The 18,485-nt window shown below is 54.3% G+C and overlaps 1 protein-coding gene across 4 annotated transcripts in view; it reads left to right on the top strand.

Moving 5' to 3' along the window:
* STKLD1 (serine/threonine kinase like domain containing 1) overlaps positions 1-18,360 on the top strand; it is a 29,256-nt gene extending 10,896 nt beyond the window's left edge. Inside the window, exons 6-19 of one of the 4 annotated variants that reach the window (XM_064371751.1) lie at positions 5,057-5,127; positions 5,970-6,085; positions 8,177-8,295; positions 9,481-9,644; positions 9,947-10,077; positions 10,681-10,764; positions 13,050-13,166; positions 14,310-14,450; positions 15,437-15,565; positions 16,223-16,351; positions 16,443-16,571; positions 17,248-17,388; positions 17,690-17,769; positions 18,096-18,360. In XM_064371751.1, the coding sequence (XP_064227821.1) occupies positions 5,057-5,127; positions 5,970-6,085; positions 8,177-8,295; positions 9,481-9,644; positions 9,947-10,077; positions 10,681-10,764; positions 13,050-13,166; positions 14,310-14,450; positions 15,437-15,565; positions 16,223-16,351; positions 16,443-16,571; positions 17,248-17,388; positions 17,690-17,769; positions 18,096-18,185 (1,641 nt within the window). In that variant the 3' untranslated portion in view covers positions 18,186-18,360. Of the gene's footprint in view, positions 1-5,056; positions 5,128-5,969; positions 6,086-8,176; positions 8,296-9,480; positions 9,645-9,946; positions 10,078-10,680; positions 10,765-13,049; positions 13,167-14,309; positions 14,451-15,436; positions 15,566-16,222; positions 16,352-16,442; positions 16,572-17,247; positions 17,389-17,689; positions 17,892-17,975 lie in introns of those variants that run through there. The other 3 variants (XM_064371753.1, XM_064371754.1, XM_064371752.1) reach the window with 3 other exon arrangements.
* The last annotated feature ends 125 nt before the right edge of the window (positions 18,361-18,485 follow it).

An 18,485-nucleotide genomic window follows, 5' to 3' on the forward strand; every position in this document is an offset into this window, starting at 1 on the left:
TCTGCTGTCTCTCTGCTGTCTCAATGCTGTCTCTCTGCTGTCTCAATGCTGTCTCAATGCTGTCTCTCTGCTGTCTCTATGCTCTCTGCTGTCTCAATGCTGTCTCTCTGCTGTCTCAATGCTGTCTCTCTGCTGTCTCAATGCTGTCTCTCTGCTGTCTCTCTGCTGTCTGCTGTCTCTGCTGTCTCTCTGCTGTCTCTATGCTGTCTCTCTGCTGTCTCTATGCTCTCTGCTGTCTCAATGCTGTCTCTCTGCTGTCTCAATGCTGTCTCTCTGCTGTCTCAATGCTGTCTCTCTGCTGTCTCTGCTGTCTCAATGCTGTCTCTCTGCTGTCTCTCTGCTGTCTCAATGCTGTCTCAATGCTGTCTCTCTGCTGTCTCAATGCTGTCTCAATGCCGTCTCAATGCTGTCTCTATGCCGTCTCTCTGCTGTCTCAATGCTGTCTCTCTGCTGTCTCTATGCTCTCTGCTGTGTCAATGCTGTCTCTCTGCTGTCTCTCTGCTGTCTCTGCTGTCTCAATGCTGTCTCTCTGCTGTCCCAATGCTGTCTCTCTGCTGTCTCTCTGCTGTCTCAATGCTGTCTCTCTGCTGTCTCAATGCTGTCTCTCTGCTGTCTCTCTGCTGTCCTTCTGCTGTCTGCTGTCTCTATGCTGTCTCAATGCTGTCTCTCTGCTGTCTCAATGCTCTCTGCTGTCTCTCTGCTGTCTCAATGCTGTCTCTCTGCTGTCTCTATGCTGTCTCAATGCTGTCTCTATGCTGTCTCTATGCTGTCTCTCTGCTGCCTATGCTGTCTCTCTGCTGTCTCAATGCTGTCTCTCTGCTGTCTCTCTGCTGTCTCAATGCTGTCTCTCTGCTGTCTCTCTGCTGTCTCAATGCTGTCTCTATGCTGCCTATGCTGTCTCTCTGCTGTCTCAATGCTGTCTCTCTGCTGTCTCTCTGCTGTCTCTATGCTGTCTCAATGCTGTCTCTCTGCTGTCTCTCTGCTGTCTCAATGCTGTCTCTATGCTGCCTATGCTGTCTCTCTGCTGTCTCAATGCTGTCTCTCTGCTGTCCTTCTGCTGTCTCTATGCTGTCTCAATGCTGTCTCTCTGCTGTCCTTCTGCTGTCTCTCTGCTGTCTCAATGCTGTCTCTGCTGTCTCTCTGCTGTCTCAATGCTGTCTCTCTGCTGTCTCTCTGCTGTCTCAATGCTGTCTCAATGCTGTCTCTCTGCTGTCTTATTGCTGTCTCTCTGCTGTCTCAATGCTGTCTCTCTGCTGTCCTTCTGCTGTCTCTATGCTGTCTCAATGCTGTCTCTCTGCTGTCCTTCTGCTGTCTCTCTGCTGTCTCAATGCTGTCTCTGCTGTCTCTCTGCTGTCTCAATGCTGTCTCTCTGCTGTCTCTCTGCTGTCTCAATGCTGTCTCAATGCTGTCTCTCTGCTGTCTTATTGCTGTCTCTCTGCTGTCTCTATGCTGTCTCTATTGTTGGTGCCTTTGGAGTTTAAGAAGCATCTCCTGGCAAGATGCTTACGCCTGTAATCCCAGCACTTTGGGAGGCTAAGGTGGGCAGATCACTTGATGTCAGGAGTTTGAGACCAGCCAGACCAACATTGAGAAACCCTGTGTCTACTAAAACTACAAAATTAGCCAGGTGTGGTGGTGCATGCCTGTAATCCCAGCTAGTCGGGAGGCTGAGGCAGGAGAATCGCTTGAACCTGGGAGGCGGAGGTTGCAATGAGCCATGATTGCACCATTGCACTCCAGCCCGGGCAACAAGAGCAAAACTTTGTCTCAAAAAAAAAATGAGGCCGGGCATAGTGGCTCATGCCTGTAATCCAAGCACTTTAGAGGCCAAGGTGGGCAGATCACCTGAGGTCGGGAGTTCAAGACCAGCCTGACCAACATGGTGAAACCCCATCTTTTTTTTTTTTTTTTTTTTTTTTTTTTTTTTTTTTTTTTTTTTTTTAAAGAGAAAGAGAGGAGAATAGGAAGGAGGAAAAAGGAAGAGAAAGAGAGAGACAGAATGGGGAGGAGAGAGAAGGAAAAGAAAGAGGGAGAGAGAATGGGAGTATTGATTTCTTGCCCAGGCTGGAATGCAATTTAGTAATGGGTATTGAAAACCTCTTTTATACTGATAATTATACTTAATGATGTAGTCAGGAAGGAATAAGGGAAGAAGATAACAAACAAACAGCCAACCAATATTTAATTTAAACCTATGAAATGCTATGCGATTACTGAGGAGTGATTTACTTCCAATTATATAGTCACCTTTGGAATAGGTGTGAGGTGGTAATGTATGTTTTGTGTATTTGAAGTGGAGAGTTCTATAAATGTTTATTAAGTTTACTTGTTCCAGGTCTGAGTTCAAGTTCTGAATATCCTTGTTAATTTTCTATCTCGTTGATCTATAGAATCATTAGCTCTTCTTGTTGCATTGATCCTTTTGCCATTATGTAATGTCATTCCTCGCCTCTTTTGATCTTTGTTGCTTTAAAGTCTACTTTATCACAGGCGAGAATTGCATCTCCTGCTTTTTGTTTATTGGTTTATTTTTACTCTCTGTTTGATTGGTAAATCTTCCTCCTTCTCTCTGAGTCTTTGTGTATTGTTGCATGTAAGATGGGCCCGGATGCAGCATACCGATGGGTTTTGGCTTTTTATCCAATTAAAATATATATAAGTTTAATACCGGCGTTTGATGCTAGCTGGCTGTTTTGCCCATTAGTTGATGTAAGTTTTTTATTGTGTTAAAGTTCTTTGCTTTTTGATATATTTTTGGAAGGGCTGATATTGGTTGTTCCTTTATATGTATAGTGCTTCTTTCAGAAGCTCTTGTAAAGCAGGCCTGGTGGTGGTGAACTCTCTAAGTACTTGTTTGTTCGCAAAAGATTTAATTTTTCCTTCGCTCATAAAGCTTAGTTTGGCTGGATAGGAAATTCTGGGTTGAAAGTTCTTTTCTTTAAGGATGTTAAATATTGGTCCCCACTCTTTTCTGGCTTGTAGGGTTTCTGCTGAGAGATCTGCTGTAAGTCTGATAGGTTTCCCTTTATGGGTAACCTGACCTTTCTCTCTGGCTGCCCTTAGTATTTTCTCCTTCATTTCAACCCTAATAAATCTGGCGATTATGTGCCTTGGGGTTGGTCTTCTTGAAGAATATCTTTGTGGTGTTCTCTGTATTACCTGGAGTTGAATATTACCCTGCCTTGCCAGGTTGGGAAAATTTTCCTGAATGATATCCTGAAGAGTATTTTCCAACTTGGATTCATTCTCTTCATCACATTCAGGTACACCTATCAAACGTAAATTAGGTCTTTTCACATAGTCCCATATTTCCTGGAGACTTTGCTCATTCCTTTTCATCCTTTTTTCTGCATTCTTATCTTCTCGTTTCATTTCACTGAGCTGGTCCTCGACTTCTGATATCTTTCCTTCTGCTTGATCAATTCGACTGTTTAAACTTGTGCATGCTTCGCGAAGTTCTCGTGTTGTGTTTTTCAGCTCCATCAATTCACTTATATTCTTCTCTAAATTGTCCATTCTCGTTAACATTTCGTCAAACCTTTTTTCAAGGTTCTTAGTTTCTTTGCATTGGGTTAGAACAAGTTCTTTTAATTCACAAAAGTTTCTTATCACCCATGTTTTGAAACCTGCTTCTGTTATTGGAACACACGTGTAATCTATTAAGCCTTGTTCCGTTACTGATGAGGAATTGCAATCCCCTGTAGAGGGAGAGGCATTCTGATTTTGAGTATTCTCTACCTTTTTACGCTGGTTTCTTCCCTTCATTATATATTTGTCTGTCTGTCGTCTTTATAATTACCGACTTTCTAACTGAGTCTCTGACGTCCAACTTGTTGATTCCCTGCTCCGAAATCTGAGCAATCCACTGAGCCGGCCAAAACAGCGGTGTTAAGATTGATAGTGCTTTTCTGCCCTGGAATCTCCAGACTCTGCACCAAGAACTGGCGTGCTAAGGCACCAGCAAAACCGCCACGCCGGCCACAAGAGTCGCCCTGGCGACCCGTGGAGCTCTTCCACTGGGAATCTCCTGGTCCGTGAGTAACTAATATTCGTCTGAAAGTGTGGCGTCCTCTCGTTCTTTGCGCTTTCACTGGGAGGTACGTGCCCGAGCTGCTAATCATCAGCCATCTTGGATCTCTCGAAACCCCATCTTTAAAAAAAAAAAAAAAAAAAAAAAAAAAAAAAAATGAAGCATTTCCTGCTCTGAGGCCACGAAGATACTCTCCTCTGTCTTCTGGAAGCGTGGTCATTTTTGCCTTCACATTTAGGTCTTTCATCTACCCCAGATGAATGCTGCCTGCTTTTACCCTGAGAACTGTGTTTGGTGGGACCGGGTCCCCCCGAGGGGCTCTTCGGGGCACATAGCTCTTCTCTTACCATGGGCCTCAGAGGCAGGCCCAGGGTGGGTTTCAAACTTTGTGAGTAAAACCCTTTGAAACACACAGTGTTCCCAGAAACCCAGTAAATGCAGCAGAGCTGCTCTAACTGGGGGGAATAGGAGGACGCCCATGTCCTGCCCCTTCAGCCCCTCTCTAACACCCCAGGGTGGGCCTGAATCCAGGGGTCCTAGGAGCCCGGCTTCAGAATCACTGCCCTGGGGACTCAGTGGAGCTTGTTTCTGATGCAGAACACTCCTAGCACATGTTCTCTCACGGCTCTTTTCATTAGAATGACTTAGAGGAGTGAGCTGCATGTAGGCACTGCAGGCTTCAACCCCTCCCATACCCGCAAAGCCCATCTGCCTCCAGATCCGAGCAAGTGTGGGGCAGCGTGGGCCACAGAGTGGGGTGCAGGGATGGGGCCCCTGCAGCACCCAGGGTTTCCGGCATGGAGACAGCAGTGTAGAGTCTGGAAACTGAGTCCTTCTGGCTTTACTGTCTGGAGAGTCACCACGCTGAAGCCTCCTCCACCCACCCTGAGTGCTTGGCTGGCTTCAGGCCTGTCTCAAGATGCAAGGAGAGAATACACCACCATCCTGCTGGCTGCTCTGAGCATCACCCCCCTGACAGCAGCACAGGACGCCCCTCCCATCCTGGCATCCCCTGCTTCTCCCCAGTGGTTGCAGAATGTGCTGGGCCAGGTGCTGGACGCGCTGGAATACCTACACCAATTGGACATCATCCACAGGTGAGTGGCACCTCCGATCTCCCTGGACTGGCTGGCTGCTTCGGGAGAAAAGGCACTCAGGCCACTTGGGTGCCAGTGCCCGTGGGCAGGATCTGGGGACACAAGTGTACTGGGCCAGTGCAGCCACAATAGGACGGGGACCATCCAGAGCTCCTCCTGGGCTCAGAAGAGGCTCTTCCAAGTGGTCTTAAGCTGTGTGCACACGCACAGCTGCATGGGTGTGCGCTAGCCAGGAGGGCTGCTCTAGAGGTCATGGAAAGGAAGGAGGCAACAGCCCTGCCAGGAACAGAGACCGGGCTGCCTGCTGTGGGGCCAGTGTGGGCTGAGTGGGTCCTGCTGAACCTTTGACACCCCCCCAGTGGCATAGCTTCCGGCTGGAGAATCCATGGTCTGAAGGGGCTGGGAGATGGCTCAGTTCTGAACACCAATATCTTATTTAAAGGGGAAGAGGAAAACCATGCGGCTGAGCCTGGTGGCACATGCCTGTGATCCCAGCAACATGGAGGCTGAGATGTGAGGATTGCTTGAAGCCAGGAGCTTGAGGTTGCAGATGAGCTATGATCGTGTCATTGCATTCCAGCCTGGGCAATCCTGTTTTAAAACACACACACACACACAAACACATCCTGCAGACCATATGTACAAAGGGAATGCTCACATTCCACGTTCAGTGTTAATGTCACTAGACATTGCACGATGGCCAAAAATCAATCCCCAGGGAAATGGGTAGCTGAGATATCTAAGGAGGTGAACACGCTGTCAGCCAGGGGACCTCCTCGGAGTGGGTGGGCTGCCCAGGCAGCCCGTGGGCACCCAGAGGCGAACCCACCTCTTGGTTTCAGGAACCTCAAACCCTCCAACATCATCCTCGTCAGCAGTGACCGTTGCAAACTGCAGGACCTGAGCTCCAACGCGCTAATGACGAACAAAGCCAAGTGGAATATCCGTGCGGAGGAAGGTGGCAGGGGGTTCCCCCAGGTCATGGGAAAGGGGGTTGGCGTCTAGAATCCAGATGCTGGTGGCCACTTTGGGTGCTAAGCAAGGCAACATGAAATAGCTGCTTGCTCAGAAGGTCCCCACAAAGCCCCTGGCCTCGTGCGGACTCCAGAGAGAGCTCCTTAGGGTTGTAACTGAGCAGGCGTGCCACCACCAGCGGCAGAGGCAGGGCCCCAAAGACCCCAACATTTGAGAGAAACAAAGTTGTGGTACCCCAGAAAATGTTGCCTCTCATGGAGAGAAAAGAAGCCTCAGAAGGAAGGAAGCTAAAATGCCCAGGACGGAAGGTCTGTGGGTGCCAGGCCCTGGCTGTGTGTAGATCACTGAGTCCTAAAACAACCCAGGAGATGACAGGGGTGGGTGGCAAGGGGAGATGAGTTCTCATTCCTTTAAAAAGATGGCCAGACAAAGGGGGCTGGAGAGAGCAGCCACAGAGGAGGAGTCCAGAGTCCCAGGGTGGCAGTTGCTGGTTGCACTCTGTCCTTGGTAAACAGAAGATGAATGGGTGGATGGGTGCATAGATGGGTGGGTGTGTGATTTGGTGAGTGGTAGGATGGATGGATGGGGTGGGTGAGTGGATGGACGGATGGATGGATGGATGGATGGATGGATGGATAGGTGGGTAGGTGAGTGGATGAGTAGATGAGTGGATGGATGGATGGATGGATGGATGGATGGATAGATAAGTGTGTGGGTGAGTGGATGGGTGGGTGGGCAGGTGGGTGGGTGAGTAGATGGATGGATAGGTGGGTGGGTGGGTGGGTCAGTGAATGGATGGATGGATACATGGGTTGGTGAGTGGATGGGTGAGTACGTGAGTAGATGGATGGATGAGTGGTTGGGTGTGTGGTTGGATGGCTGGGTATGTGGGTGGATGGGTGAGTGTGTGGGCTGTGGATGGATGGGTGGTGAGTAGAAAGATGGATAGGTGGGTGGGTGCAAGTGTGGAAGGATGTGTGAGTAGGTGTATGGATGAATGGAATGGATGGATGGGTGGCTGTGTGAATGGATGGGTGGGTGAGTGAGTGAATGAGTGGGTAGGTGGGTGAGTGGATGGATGGGTGGATGGATGGATAAATGTGTGGGTGAGTGGATGGGTGGGTGGGTGAGTGGATGGATGGATGGATGGATGGGTGGGTCAGTGAATGGATGGATGGATATATGGGTTGGTGAGCGGATGGGTGGGTAGGTGAGTAGATGGATGGATGAGTGGATGGGTGTGTGGTTGGATGGGTGAGTGCATGGGTTGTGGACGGATGCATAGTGGGTAGAAAGATGGATGGGTGGGTGGGTGCGTGTGTGGAAGGATGTGTGAGTAGGTGTATGGATGAATGGATGGATGGGTGGCTATGTGAATGGATGTGTGGGTGGGTGAGTGAGTGAATGACTGGGTAGGTAGATGAGTGGATGGATGGATGGATGGGGGTGTGTATGGATGAATGGGTGGACAGATGGGCAGATGGTTGGTTCTACTGGAGGTGCAGATGGCACAGGTTCTTGGAGTCCAGCCCTTTACTGATGGGCTGGGGAATGGAGGTCCAGGAGAGGAGGGGCTGCCTGACGCCAGCCAGGGACTGATGGACTCAGAGGAGCCTGCCTAACCCTAACCCTAACTCTTTTGCCTGCCTGTCTGGGGTTCCAGTTTAGAAACTAGGGCAGAGCAACTGTTACTTTGGCCCAAGATCCTGACATTTAGAAGGGGCAAGAAGTTTAGAGGGGTGCACACATTCTTGGCACATGCCTCTTCCAACTCCTTCTACAGCCATCTTGGGCACACAGACACACGCACGCATGTGGGCCAGCCTGGTGGGCATCCATCAAGACGGACAGCCTCAGTCGCTCCAGATCAGTGCAAAGCTCCCGCTGACTGGGGCCTCTTCCTCCCTGGTTAATATTCTCCACCTTTTCTGAGAAGAGGACCTGCAGGGCTCGTGTTTCAAGCTGCTTTCGGGGGGCCACCAAAGCGGGTACAGGACTGGGCAGGGTGACTCTGTCAAGCCCCTGCTCTCAGGGAACAAAGGACTCAGGGATCCCACCTTGCTCTTAACAACAGATCCCTTTCATAAGTCCTGGATGGCCCCCGAAGCCCTCAGCTTCTCCTTCAGCCAGAAATCAGACATCTGGTCCCTGGGCTGCATCGTTCTGGACATGACCAGCTGCTCCTTCATGGATGTGAGCCACCCCCTCCCCCACACCCCACATGCTGCTCCCCACATGCCCAGGCCTGGGGAGAAGGCTTGGCCTCATCCTGCCTCCCATCCACATCCCTTCCCCGGGCTCTCTGTAGGCTGTGCGGAGCCCCCTCTTCCACCTGTGGGGGGCCGCCCTCCTCAGAACCCCCCAGCATGCAGCACCTGCAGGGCCCTGGCAGGATGGCGACAGCAGTGGGAGTATTCAGACGATCCCATGCAACCCTCGCAGCAGCCTCCACATGGTGTTCTTGACTCCTGATGGGGAAAAGCTAAGTTCAGGTGCCCTTGTGAGCGTGAAAGGCTGCACGGAGTTGCAAGCAACGGGAACCCAGCATGGGCCCGAACACACCCGGGCCGCCTCATGCACAAGCCCCAGGCTGGTGTGGAGGCGCCTTCCCTCTTCCTGCACAGCCTTAGCATGCAGCTCTTACTCTCATCCCTGCTGGGGCCCCTGCACCATGGCCGCAGCCTGTGGGCAGGAAGGAGAGGCAGAGGACCCCACTGGCCCCGCGAGCACTCCGAGGTCACTCTGGCTACAGGGAGGTGGGGAAGTCCAGCCTGTTGCTTCCTATCCTCTATATGCAGAAGACAAAGTAGAGAAGTCAGGCCACCAGGCCCCAGGGCCTGCCATGCCCAAAACAAGGAAGCTCCCTTCTCCACAGCACCACGTGCAGGCACTGAGGTCTCCAGAAAGCACAGGCGCCTGGCTGGGCCCAGGTTCCCCATGCTCTCCCAGACCCCCAGACTCCACCTCTGAGAAACACCTTGGCACTCCCTTCCTTTGGAAAACTCTCAGGGAAATGACAGCCTTCCCACCTTTGTGACATCCTGGAAATAGCCTGGGCTCCAGCCCCAGCCCAGGCAGAGTGACCTTGGGCACGTCACACTCTGTGAAATGGGCATGCTGCCCCTCTCACTGGCCAGGTCTAGCTCAGGGGGAATTTCTTGGCAGGACTCTACCCTAGGAAACAAGCTGGCTTCTCTGAAACTCCATTCTTATGGAAGAGCTCGGGGCCCCTGGGGTCTCTGGGCATTCTTGTGGGCGGCGGCTCCACCTGGCTCTCCTGGTCTCCCGGGTCTCTTGGTCTCTGCTCACCCTCTGCCCATGTCAGGGCCGTTTCCATTTACTTAAGGGGATGTACAGAGCTGTCCCCTCTCCATGCAGGGCACAGAAGCCATGCATCTGCGGAAGTCCCTCCGCCAGAGCCCAGGCAGCCTGAAGGGCATCCTGAAGACAATGGAAGAGAAGCAAATCCCGGATGCGGAAACCTTCCAGAACCTTCTGCCCTTGATGCTCCAGATCAACCCCTCGGATCGAATAACGATAAAGTGAGCTCAGGGTCAGGTGTTTTTTTTCTTTTGAGACAGAGTCTTGCATTGTCAACCAGGCTGGAGTGCAGTTTGGGGATCTCAGCTCACCACCACCTCCGCCTCCTGGGTTCAAGCAATTATCCGGCCTCAGCCTCCCGAGAAGCTGGGACTACAGGCGCGCACCACCATGCCCGGCTAATTTTTGTATTTTTAATAGAGACAGGGTTTACCAGAGATGGAGTCGGAGGCAGAGGGAGAGCCACGCGGGGAGGGGGCGGGGGCGCTGCCGGATTACTCAGCCCTCTCTGCTCCTCTGCTAGGGACGTGGTGCACATCACCTTCGTGAGCGGCTCCTTCAAGTCCTCGTGCATCTCGCTGACCCTGCACCGACAGATGCTGCCTGTGTCCATCACCGACATGCTCTTAGCAGGCAACGTGGCCAGCATTTTAGGTGACACAGGGGACACAGTGGGGGAGCGTGGCCTTGGCATCCTATCGTTTCATTCCAGAGGGCTCATTATTTATGCCCCTGGCCTAGCTCCACATGCACAACCCGTGGGTAGGAAGTTTCCCTCCATCCATCCCTACACATTGCTCAGGGGTCTGCCCTGCTCAAATACCCTCCATAGCTCCCAACGACCTATAACACCAAGTTCATCTCCACAGCCTGGCCCCCACCTGTCTCCCTTCTGCTCCCGCTGCACATATGTAGCTCAATGGCTACTCACTGCCTAGGCCTCCCACAACCCTCTGCTTTTGCTTCCACAGCCTGGCTGGCACACAGTGGTCCTGGGGCATCTTCCTCACACAGCATCACTGCTGTGTGCCCCCGTGTGCCCAGGATGAGCTCCACCATTTGTGGACTCCGAGACAGTCTTGGGTTCTATTATGGAAAAGTCACTTGGTCTCAGTGGCCTCATCTGTAAAGTGGGATGGTAACACCCCCTCCCTCTCGTCCTGAACCCGTGGATCTGAAGAGGGGATGCACACACAGCAGCCAGGCCAGTGTGGTGCCCAGAGACAAGGCCCCTCCCCTGCCTTCCTGTCCCTGCAGAGGTCATGCAGAACGTCTCTAGCTGGCCCGAAGTCCAGCTCAGGGCCATGAAGAGGTTTCTGAAAATGCCTGCAGATCAGCTAGGTAGGCCCCAGCCCGCACCCCTTTCCCAGCTTCGCCGCTAAGGGCAGACCCATGGCCCGGCCTGTGAGGAGCTGAGGCTGGCCTCACCCCGGGTTCTCGCCGCTGCTTTCGTGCAGCATGGAGGCGGGCATGCCTTCCCAGAAGCATCCCATGTCTCTGCTATCTGCCTGGGGAAGACAGCAGGGAAGGGGAAGGGGTGGGGTGGCAGCCCTCACATGATTTTAATGGAGCCGTAGACATCCCATCTACCCCACTATCCCTATGAGGGGTATCTGAGTTGTTCTGTTTCCACTATTATAAATGGTACTAGAATGGACACCCTGGTGTGTATGTATCTGTGTGCTTATGTTTCTGTAGCACAGATTCCTAGATGTTCAAGGGTGTGAATACTTTACATTTTTCTAGATGCAGCAACTCGCCCACCTATTAAGAATGCATGCCCTGGTGTGTGACTCACGCCTGTCATCCCAACACCCTGAGATGCCAAGGCGGGAGGACTGCTTGAGCCCAGGGGTTCAAGACTAGCCTGGGCAACAAAGGGAGACCCCATTTCTACAAAAAATAAAATAAAGTAGCCAGGTGTGGTGACATGTCTGACGTCCCAGCAATTCGAGAGGCTGAGGCAGGAGGATTGCTTGAGCCCAGGGAATTGAGGCTATAGTGAGCCATGCTTGCACCACTGCACTCCAGCCTGGGAGACCCCTGTCTCAAAACACAAAACAAAACCCAAAAAGATTGTTACTGCTCATTCATGGAGGGTGTTGAGGAAAGCAGTGTTCTTGTTTTGTTTTTTTAGACGGCGTCTTCCTCTGTCCCCAGGCTGGAGTGCAGTGGTGCGATCTTGGCTCACTGCAACCTCCGCCTCCTGGGTTGAAGTGATTGTCCTGCTCAACCTCCCAAGTAGCTGGGACGACAGGTGTGTGCCACCATGCCCGACTAACTTTTTGTATTTTTAGTAGAGACGGGGTTTCACCATGTTGGCCAGGCTGGTCTCGAACTCCTGACTTCAAGTGGTGTGCCCGTTTCCACCTCCCAAAGTGCTGGTACTACAGGCGTGAGCCACTGCACCCGGCCAATTTTTAAAATGTTTGTGCCAAAACCACTTTCATAAACTCTTTCCATTCGACCTTTTTCACCTGCCTTTACCTTCACACATCCATCCATCCAGCATCTATCCATCAGACCTGGATTAGGGATCCACTGAGGTTTGTTGCAGTGGCTCAGGCCTCAGAGGTGACAAGGCCCAGCCCTGGCCTTCAAGTAGGTGGCAGAGGCCTCATATGGGCCATTTACCATTCCCTCCCTCCCCTCCTCCTCTTCAACCCCTTCTGTAGCTCAGCTGTGCCAGGACAGAGTCCCTGGGAAGAGAGATTTTTTGCCTCCCTGGGAAAAGCACGGAAGCTGTTGGGCCCCATCCCAAAGGGTGGGTTTTTCCCACCACCTGGAGCCACACCTCCCCGCACGCCTTGCTTAGAAATGGGCTTGCAGCCGGGAGCGGTGGCTCAGGCCTGTAATCCCAGCACTTTGGGAGGCTGAGGCGGGCAGATCACTTGAGATCAGTTGTTCGAGGCCAGCTTGGCCAACATGGTAAAACCAAGGTCTCTACTAAAAATATAAAAATTAGCTGAGCATGGTGGTGCATGCCTGTAATCTCAGCTACCCAGGAGGCTGAGGCAGGAGAATCACTTGGACCCAGGAGGCAGAGGTTGCAGTGAGCCGAGATGATGCCACTGCACCCCAGCTTGGGCGATAGAGTGAGACTGTCTCCAAAAAAAAAAAAAAAAAAAGCAGGCTTGCTTCGCTCAGCATTCTGGGTGCCAGGACTTCTTCCCTGTTGCTCTCATGAACCTACAGTGGAGGGATGGCTGCCTGGCCACTGCTCCTCACCAGTCCCCAGCCCACAACAGTTCCTGGCACAGCGGTGGGGTGGATGGAGCCCACCCACGTCCACTCTCAGGCAAGGTGCAGCCAAGGGCTCTGGAGTAGACTGGCCGGGTTCAAATGCTGAAGAGCAGATGCGTTCATCCCACTGACCCTGGGTCCCTCATCTGCACAAGGGCAGTCCCGGGAGGGCCCACTTCACAGGGCTGTGGGCAGCAGAGCAGGACGCCTGTGGCAGACATGGCACGCACTACACGGAGCTAGTGCTAATCCTTTGTCCTTCCCTTCTATTCTCCCACCAACGGCCCTGCAGACTCCCACCCGCCTCTGGGGGCCCTGGTCTGGTCTATATGCCTTCAAGCTGACCCCACAGTGAATCTCTCCTGTGCTGCCCGTCCTGCCAGGTCTGCCATGGCCCCCAGAGCTGGTGGAGGTGGTGCTCACAACCATGGAGCTGCACGACAGGGTCCTCGACATCCAGCTCTGTGCCTGCTCCCTGCTGCTGCACCTCCTGGGCCAAGGTGGGCACCGGGCCAGGCGGGGTCGGGAGGCTGTCCACTGCCCCCTGTGGCTGTGTCTCCTGGGCCAAGGTGGGCGCTGGGGCCAGGCCAGGTGGGGGAGATGCTCCTGGTGGCCCAGCTCCCTCCTTCCCCCGCACCTGTTACCTGGTTGGATCTGACCCTCCAGACAGTCCATGCCCTCTTGTGCCCATCGGACCCTATCCCAGATGGCAGAGAGGGCACAGGCCAGGAGCCCGGAGATGTGGATCCAACCCAGGCCTGCCTTTTGCCTGCTCCATGGCCCTGGACGAGCTCCTGTTGCTCTTGCCAGTTTCCCAGCTATGAAGAGAGGAATGACACGAGGTCCTCTGCTGTGACCCTCAGGGAGGGTGGTTGTGTCCCCCGGAGAGGGCTGGCAGGAGGGCAGTGCTGAGTTCATTCCACTGCTCTGATGGGCAAGGCTGGGGCTGAGAGCCCGAGCCTCCTGCCAGAGACTTTGGGTTGCTAAAAAAGTTGAACTAAATTTGATCTTTTAACAAAAAGTATTTTGTTACCTTTCTAGTTTCCTTTTTGTTTTTTGAGATGGAGCTTTGCTCTGTCACCAGGCTGGAGTGCAGTGGCGCCATCTTGGCTCACTGCAACCTCCGCCTCCCGGGTTCAAGCGATTCTCCTGCCTCAGCCTCCTGAGTAGCTACAACTACAGGCGCCCGCCACCACACCCAGCTAATTTTTGTATTTTTAGTAGAGACAGGGTTTCACCATGTTGGCCAGGCTAGTCTTGAACTCCTGACCTCAAGTGATCCTCCCGTCTCTGCCCTCCAAAGTGTTGGGATCACAGGCATGAGCCACCATGCACAGCCACATTTCTAGTATCAACGTTGAAGTTCTGAGTTCTAAGCAATGTTGAAATTGTGTTCGGTGTTGCCTGGCCAGCTCCCGGGGACCAGGATCCATGGCCCAGCCAGGCAGGGCTCCCCTCCAGTCCTTCACTCCATTAGGCCACAGGCATTCACAGAGGCTTGTTCTGGGCCAGGAGAACAAGGCAGACCTCGGTTTCCTTCATGCAAAGTGGAGATGCTGTACCCCAGCCTGTGAGCTTTGTCTGTCTGGCCGCACGCCCCAGCTGTGGGGCTAACCGCAGACGTCTTCCTCTGACCCGAGCAGCGCTGGTGCTTGACCCGGAAGCTAAGGTTCCCTGCAAGCAAGCCGTCACCTCCACCCTGCTGCGATGTCTTCGGAGCCACCCTGAGGAGGAGCGGCTTCTGGTCATGGTCTACAGCCTGCTGGCCATCACCACAACCCAGGGTGCGTCTGCCAGCCACCTCCTGCCCCACCATCCAGGACAGCCCTTCCCAGGGTCGGGAAGGGATGGTCTGGGGTACAGGTGGGTTGGACAGGACGGTGCTGGGCCTCCTCCTGAGATGCACGTCAGCATTTGGCTGTCTTCAGTTGGCCACCCCAAATGCTGGTTGAGTCCTTTTCCATCTTGATGACAAGCTTCCATGCTTGAAGTCACTGGTTCCCGCTACAGACATGCCAGGCGCAGCTGTGGGCTTCACAGCAGTGACATCTACTTCACACACTTTCTGCCTCTTCTGAGAGGCTGGGGGGCAAATGCCCTGTGTGTCTCCATTCCATAGGGCCCGGTGGGCTTCCGAAGCCACCAGCCAGGACTGTGGGCAGGAGAGGGCCATACGGAACGCTCACACCTTCACCCACAGATGGGTGGGCACTGTTCTCCCGAACAGGAAGCTGGTCCTTGGAGAGCGCCCAAGGACAGCTGCTAAGAGTCCCATGCAGCAGGGGTCAGGGCTGGGTCCCAGCACCCTCTTTACTGCACAGACCAGACAACTGATCGTACATCATTGATCTCACTTCTGGGAGTGAAAGGAGGCACTAGGAATAGATGTCAGCTGGAACCATCAGGCAGAATGGATGTCAGCTCGTCCTACTGGGATAGGGCCCTGTCAAGGTTCCATCCTGGAAGGCACAGGCCAGCTCTGTAAGCCCAGGAGGCAGGGCCAGGCCCCCTGGATGGGAAGCTACAGAGGTCAGACCCAGCCTGGTAGTGGGATGGCAGCTATTGGAACTGGTGGCCCATGAGATGAACAGGTTCCTCCGGGGCCAGTCCCATGTCCTCCTGTTCCGGGCTCCACGAGTGCACGAGACCTGCCCCAGAGCAGGCACCCAGGATCACAGGTCGAATGGGACTGCAGTGCCCAAGGACAACAGAGGCAGGAAGGTTTCCTGGAGGGAGGGGCCCTGAGGCCCTGATTCTGGCCCACCCACAGAGTCGGTGTCAGAGGAGCTGCAGAATGCTGGGCTGCTGGACCACATCCTGGAGCACCTGCACAGCTCCCTCCAAAGCAGGGACGTGTGCGTCAGCGGCCTAGGCCTGCTCTGGGCCCTCCTGCTGGATGGTGAGGGGCCTCCTCCTGCTGTCCCACTGTCCCACTGTCCCACCAGGGCTGGCAGCCTTGCCCCAGCCACTCCCTGACTGCCCCAAGAGCGTTTGAGGGACCTCCATGTCCAGTTCCTGAAACATTCAGGACAGCCACGGCCTGGGAAAGGCTGAGAGCGTCACACTGCCACAGGAGAAAATCAAGGAGCAGGAAGACAGGGGAGAAAAGGCCTTTTGCCAGAGGCAGGGCTTCAGGACTTCTTGTCCAGCGGGCAGACCCTTCCATTTGAAGTGCCTCCCGCCCAGGGAAACGTACTGGGATTTCCCAGGCAGTCCTGGTCCCAGAGGGCAGCGGAGGTGCTGGATGCTGTTTTGCTTTTTGATTCACAATCGGGGGCCTCCCAGCCTGTGCTGCTTCCCTTCCTCTAGACCCCATCTTGGCATTCCAGTACCCCAGGAAAAAGAGGGCTCCAAACCAGGAGACCCGACAGCCCTGCCAGCACCCAAAGCGTGAGATTCTCCAAGCTTTTCCTGGGCTGACCCCTCCTCTCCCTGAGGACAGCTGACCTCCCCCATCCTGTTTCTGCTGTTGTCCTTATCGGATGGGGAGTGGGAAGGTCCCCCTGTACATACCCAAGGCCTGGGTGTCCCCTTTCCATCCCTGTCCTGGTTCCAGCTGTCATTGTGAGCAAGGGTCCCTTGGAGGAGGTCCCGGACCTCATCAGCCAGGTGTTGGCCACCTACCCTGCGGATGCGGAAATGGCGGAAGCCAGCTGCGCAGTCTTCTGGCTGCTGTCCCTGCTGGGTGAGCTGGATGGGCACCCGGGGCCCCTGGGGTGTGGCGGGGGGTGGGCCTCACACACACAAGAACGAGGCAGCCTGGCTCCTTTCTGCAGGCTGCATCAAGGAGCAGCACTTTGAACAAGTGGTGGCGCTGCTCCTGCAGAGTGTCCGGCTGTGCCAGGACAGAGTCCTGCTGGTGAACTGTGCCTACCAGGGACTGGCCAGCCTGGTGAAGGTGTCAGGTAAGCCTGGAGACAGGGTGAGACTGCCACCTAGAGTTGGGGCAAAAAGCCCCCATCAGTTATATCTGCCAGTGACCACAAACCAAAAAACAGAAGCAACACATCAAAAAGGAAAATAAATGGAAAACAATCTAAAGTCCAGTCATCCAGAAATCACCATCGAGACTTCCACGCACACTTGATAAACTGTCATGCTGCCCCGTGACCCTCTGTCCGCAAACACATCCCGTCTGCACAGGTTTCGCAACATGCGGGCACACCGTGACTGATCAAAACAGCCCTGGAGACGGTATCTCCAATTCCCAACACAAAGCCTGCCTGTTCCTCAGCTGACAGGCTGGGCCCAGCGCTGAGCACAGCACAGTCAGGGCTTAATCCACAGCTCAGTCCTTCACAGAGCGCCTAGAGACTCCGGGCTCATGGTCCCGACCTCTGCACTACCCAGCCTTCCTCAGAGTAACAAGAACCCCTTGGGCTCTGGGGGGCTGCCGCCTTTGCTCTTGTGTGGTCCTGTTCAGGTCATGCTAGCCTGTTGGTCCACCCAAGCTGACGGGGCCTCCTGGGTGCTGTCTCTTGTCCTGTCCCAGCTCTGGGGTTCCATCCTCTGTCCTGGGCAGAAGGCTCTTCCCTTTCAGGGGAACAGTGGGGCATGAACCCACTCTCACCCACCCCTCAGAGCTGGCGGCCTTCAAGGTGGTGGTGCAGGAGGAGGGCAGCAGCGGCCTCAGCCTCATCAAGGAGAACTACCAGCTCCACAGGGATGACCCGGAGGTAGTGGAGAACGTGGGCATGCTGCTGGTTCACCTGGCTTCCTACGGTGAGAACCCCTTCCTGCCTCACAACTCCCAGAGCCCAGCGGTCAGAGGTGCCCCACTCCCCGACAGGAAGACAGGCTCAACCCCACTTCTTGGCCCTCGGAAACTTCCCACTCATTTGGCATCTTCCAAGCAGCAGGGCTGTCCTGGCTGAGGGTGGTGCATGGGGCTCCGGAACTGCAAGGTGGCTCTGTGCATGCCAAGCCCAAGGGGGACTGCAACCCACCCTCATCCTCCTGGGGGCTCCCAGCAAGGGGCATGGGAGGGGCTCTGGCCTCAGGACCTTCTCTGCTCCACCTGCAGAGGAGATCCTGCCGGAGCTAGTGTCCAGTGGCATGAAGGCCCTGGTCCAGGAGATCAAGGAGCGCTTCACGTCCAGCCAGGTGAGTGACAGCAGCGCCTTTAGCAAACCAGGCCTCCCTCCAGGTGGAAGCCCCCAGCCGGGGTGCACCACATCCAGGGGCCTGGAATAGGTGGAATAGATGTTTGCATGGAACTGACCTTGACCGCCACACGTAGTTTTCAAGACTGCTCTCCTGCCTCCCTATTACACCATCTCTACGACTGGACCAAAATTAATCTTCAACAGGAGGGGTAATCAGACCTCTCAAGTTTCCTGTCCATGACTGGTGGATTAAGTCACATGAATAGCTGCTCCTGGACCCAGAGACTGTCCATGAAAACTGACCTGCCTGCTTCTTCCTTCAAGGAGCTGGTTTCTTATGCAGAAAAAGTGCTCCTGAGGCTGGAGGCGGCCACCTCTCTTAGCCCCCTGGGCGGGGAAGCCACTCAGCCCTGATGCTGGAGAGAAGACAGACACCCCACAGGCCCCTCCTCCACGGGTGACCACTCCCTGCCCTTCCTTCCCGTGGGCCACTGTTTCCCCTGGGTCGGGGGAAGGGTCACCCGGGCCCAGCATGCGCACCTCACACTCCTCTCAGGGGACTAATAAAGAGGCCCAAGGCCAGTTTCCACCGTAATCATCTCTGGCGAGTCTGTGACTGGCCAGTGGCGTACTGAATTCTGCGGTCTCTGTAAATCTCGCCCCTGGCTGGGTCAGGGGGCAGCGCTCTGGACACGGCAGTCCTTCCAGACCATT

The sequence above is a fragment of the Aotus nancymaae genome, unplaced genomic scaffold (genome assembly GCF_030222135.1).
Source record: "Aotus nancymaae isolate 86718 unplaced genomic scaffold, 86718_ANA_hifiasm-v0.15.2.pri h1tg000158l, whole genome shotgun sequence".
Lineage (NCBI taxonomy): Eukaryota > Metazoa > Chordata > Mammalia > Primates > Aotidae > Aotus > Aotus nancymaae.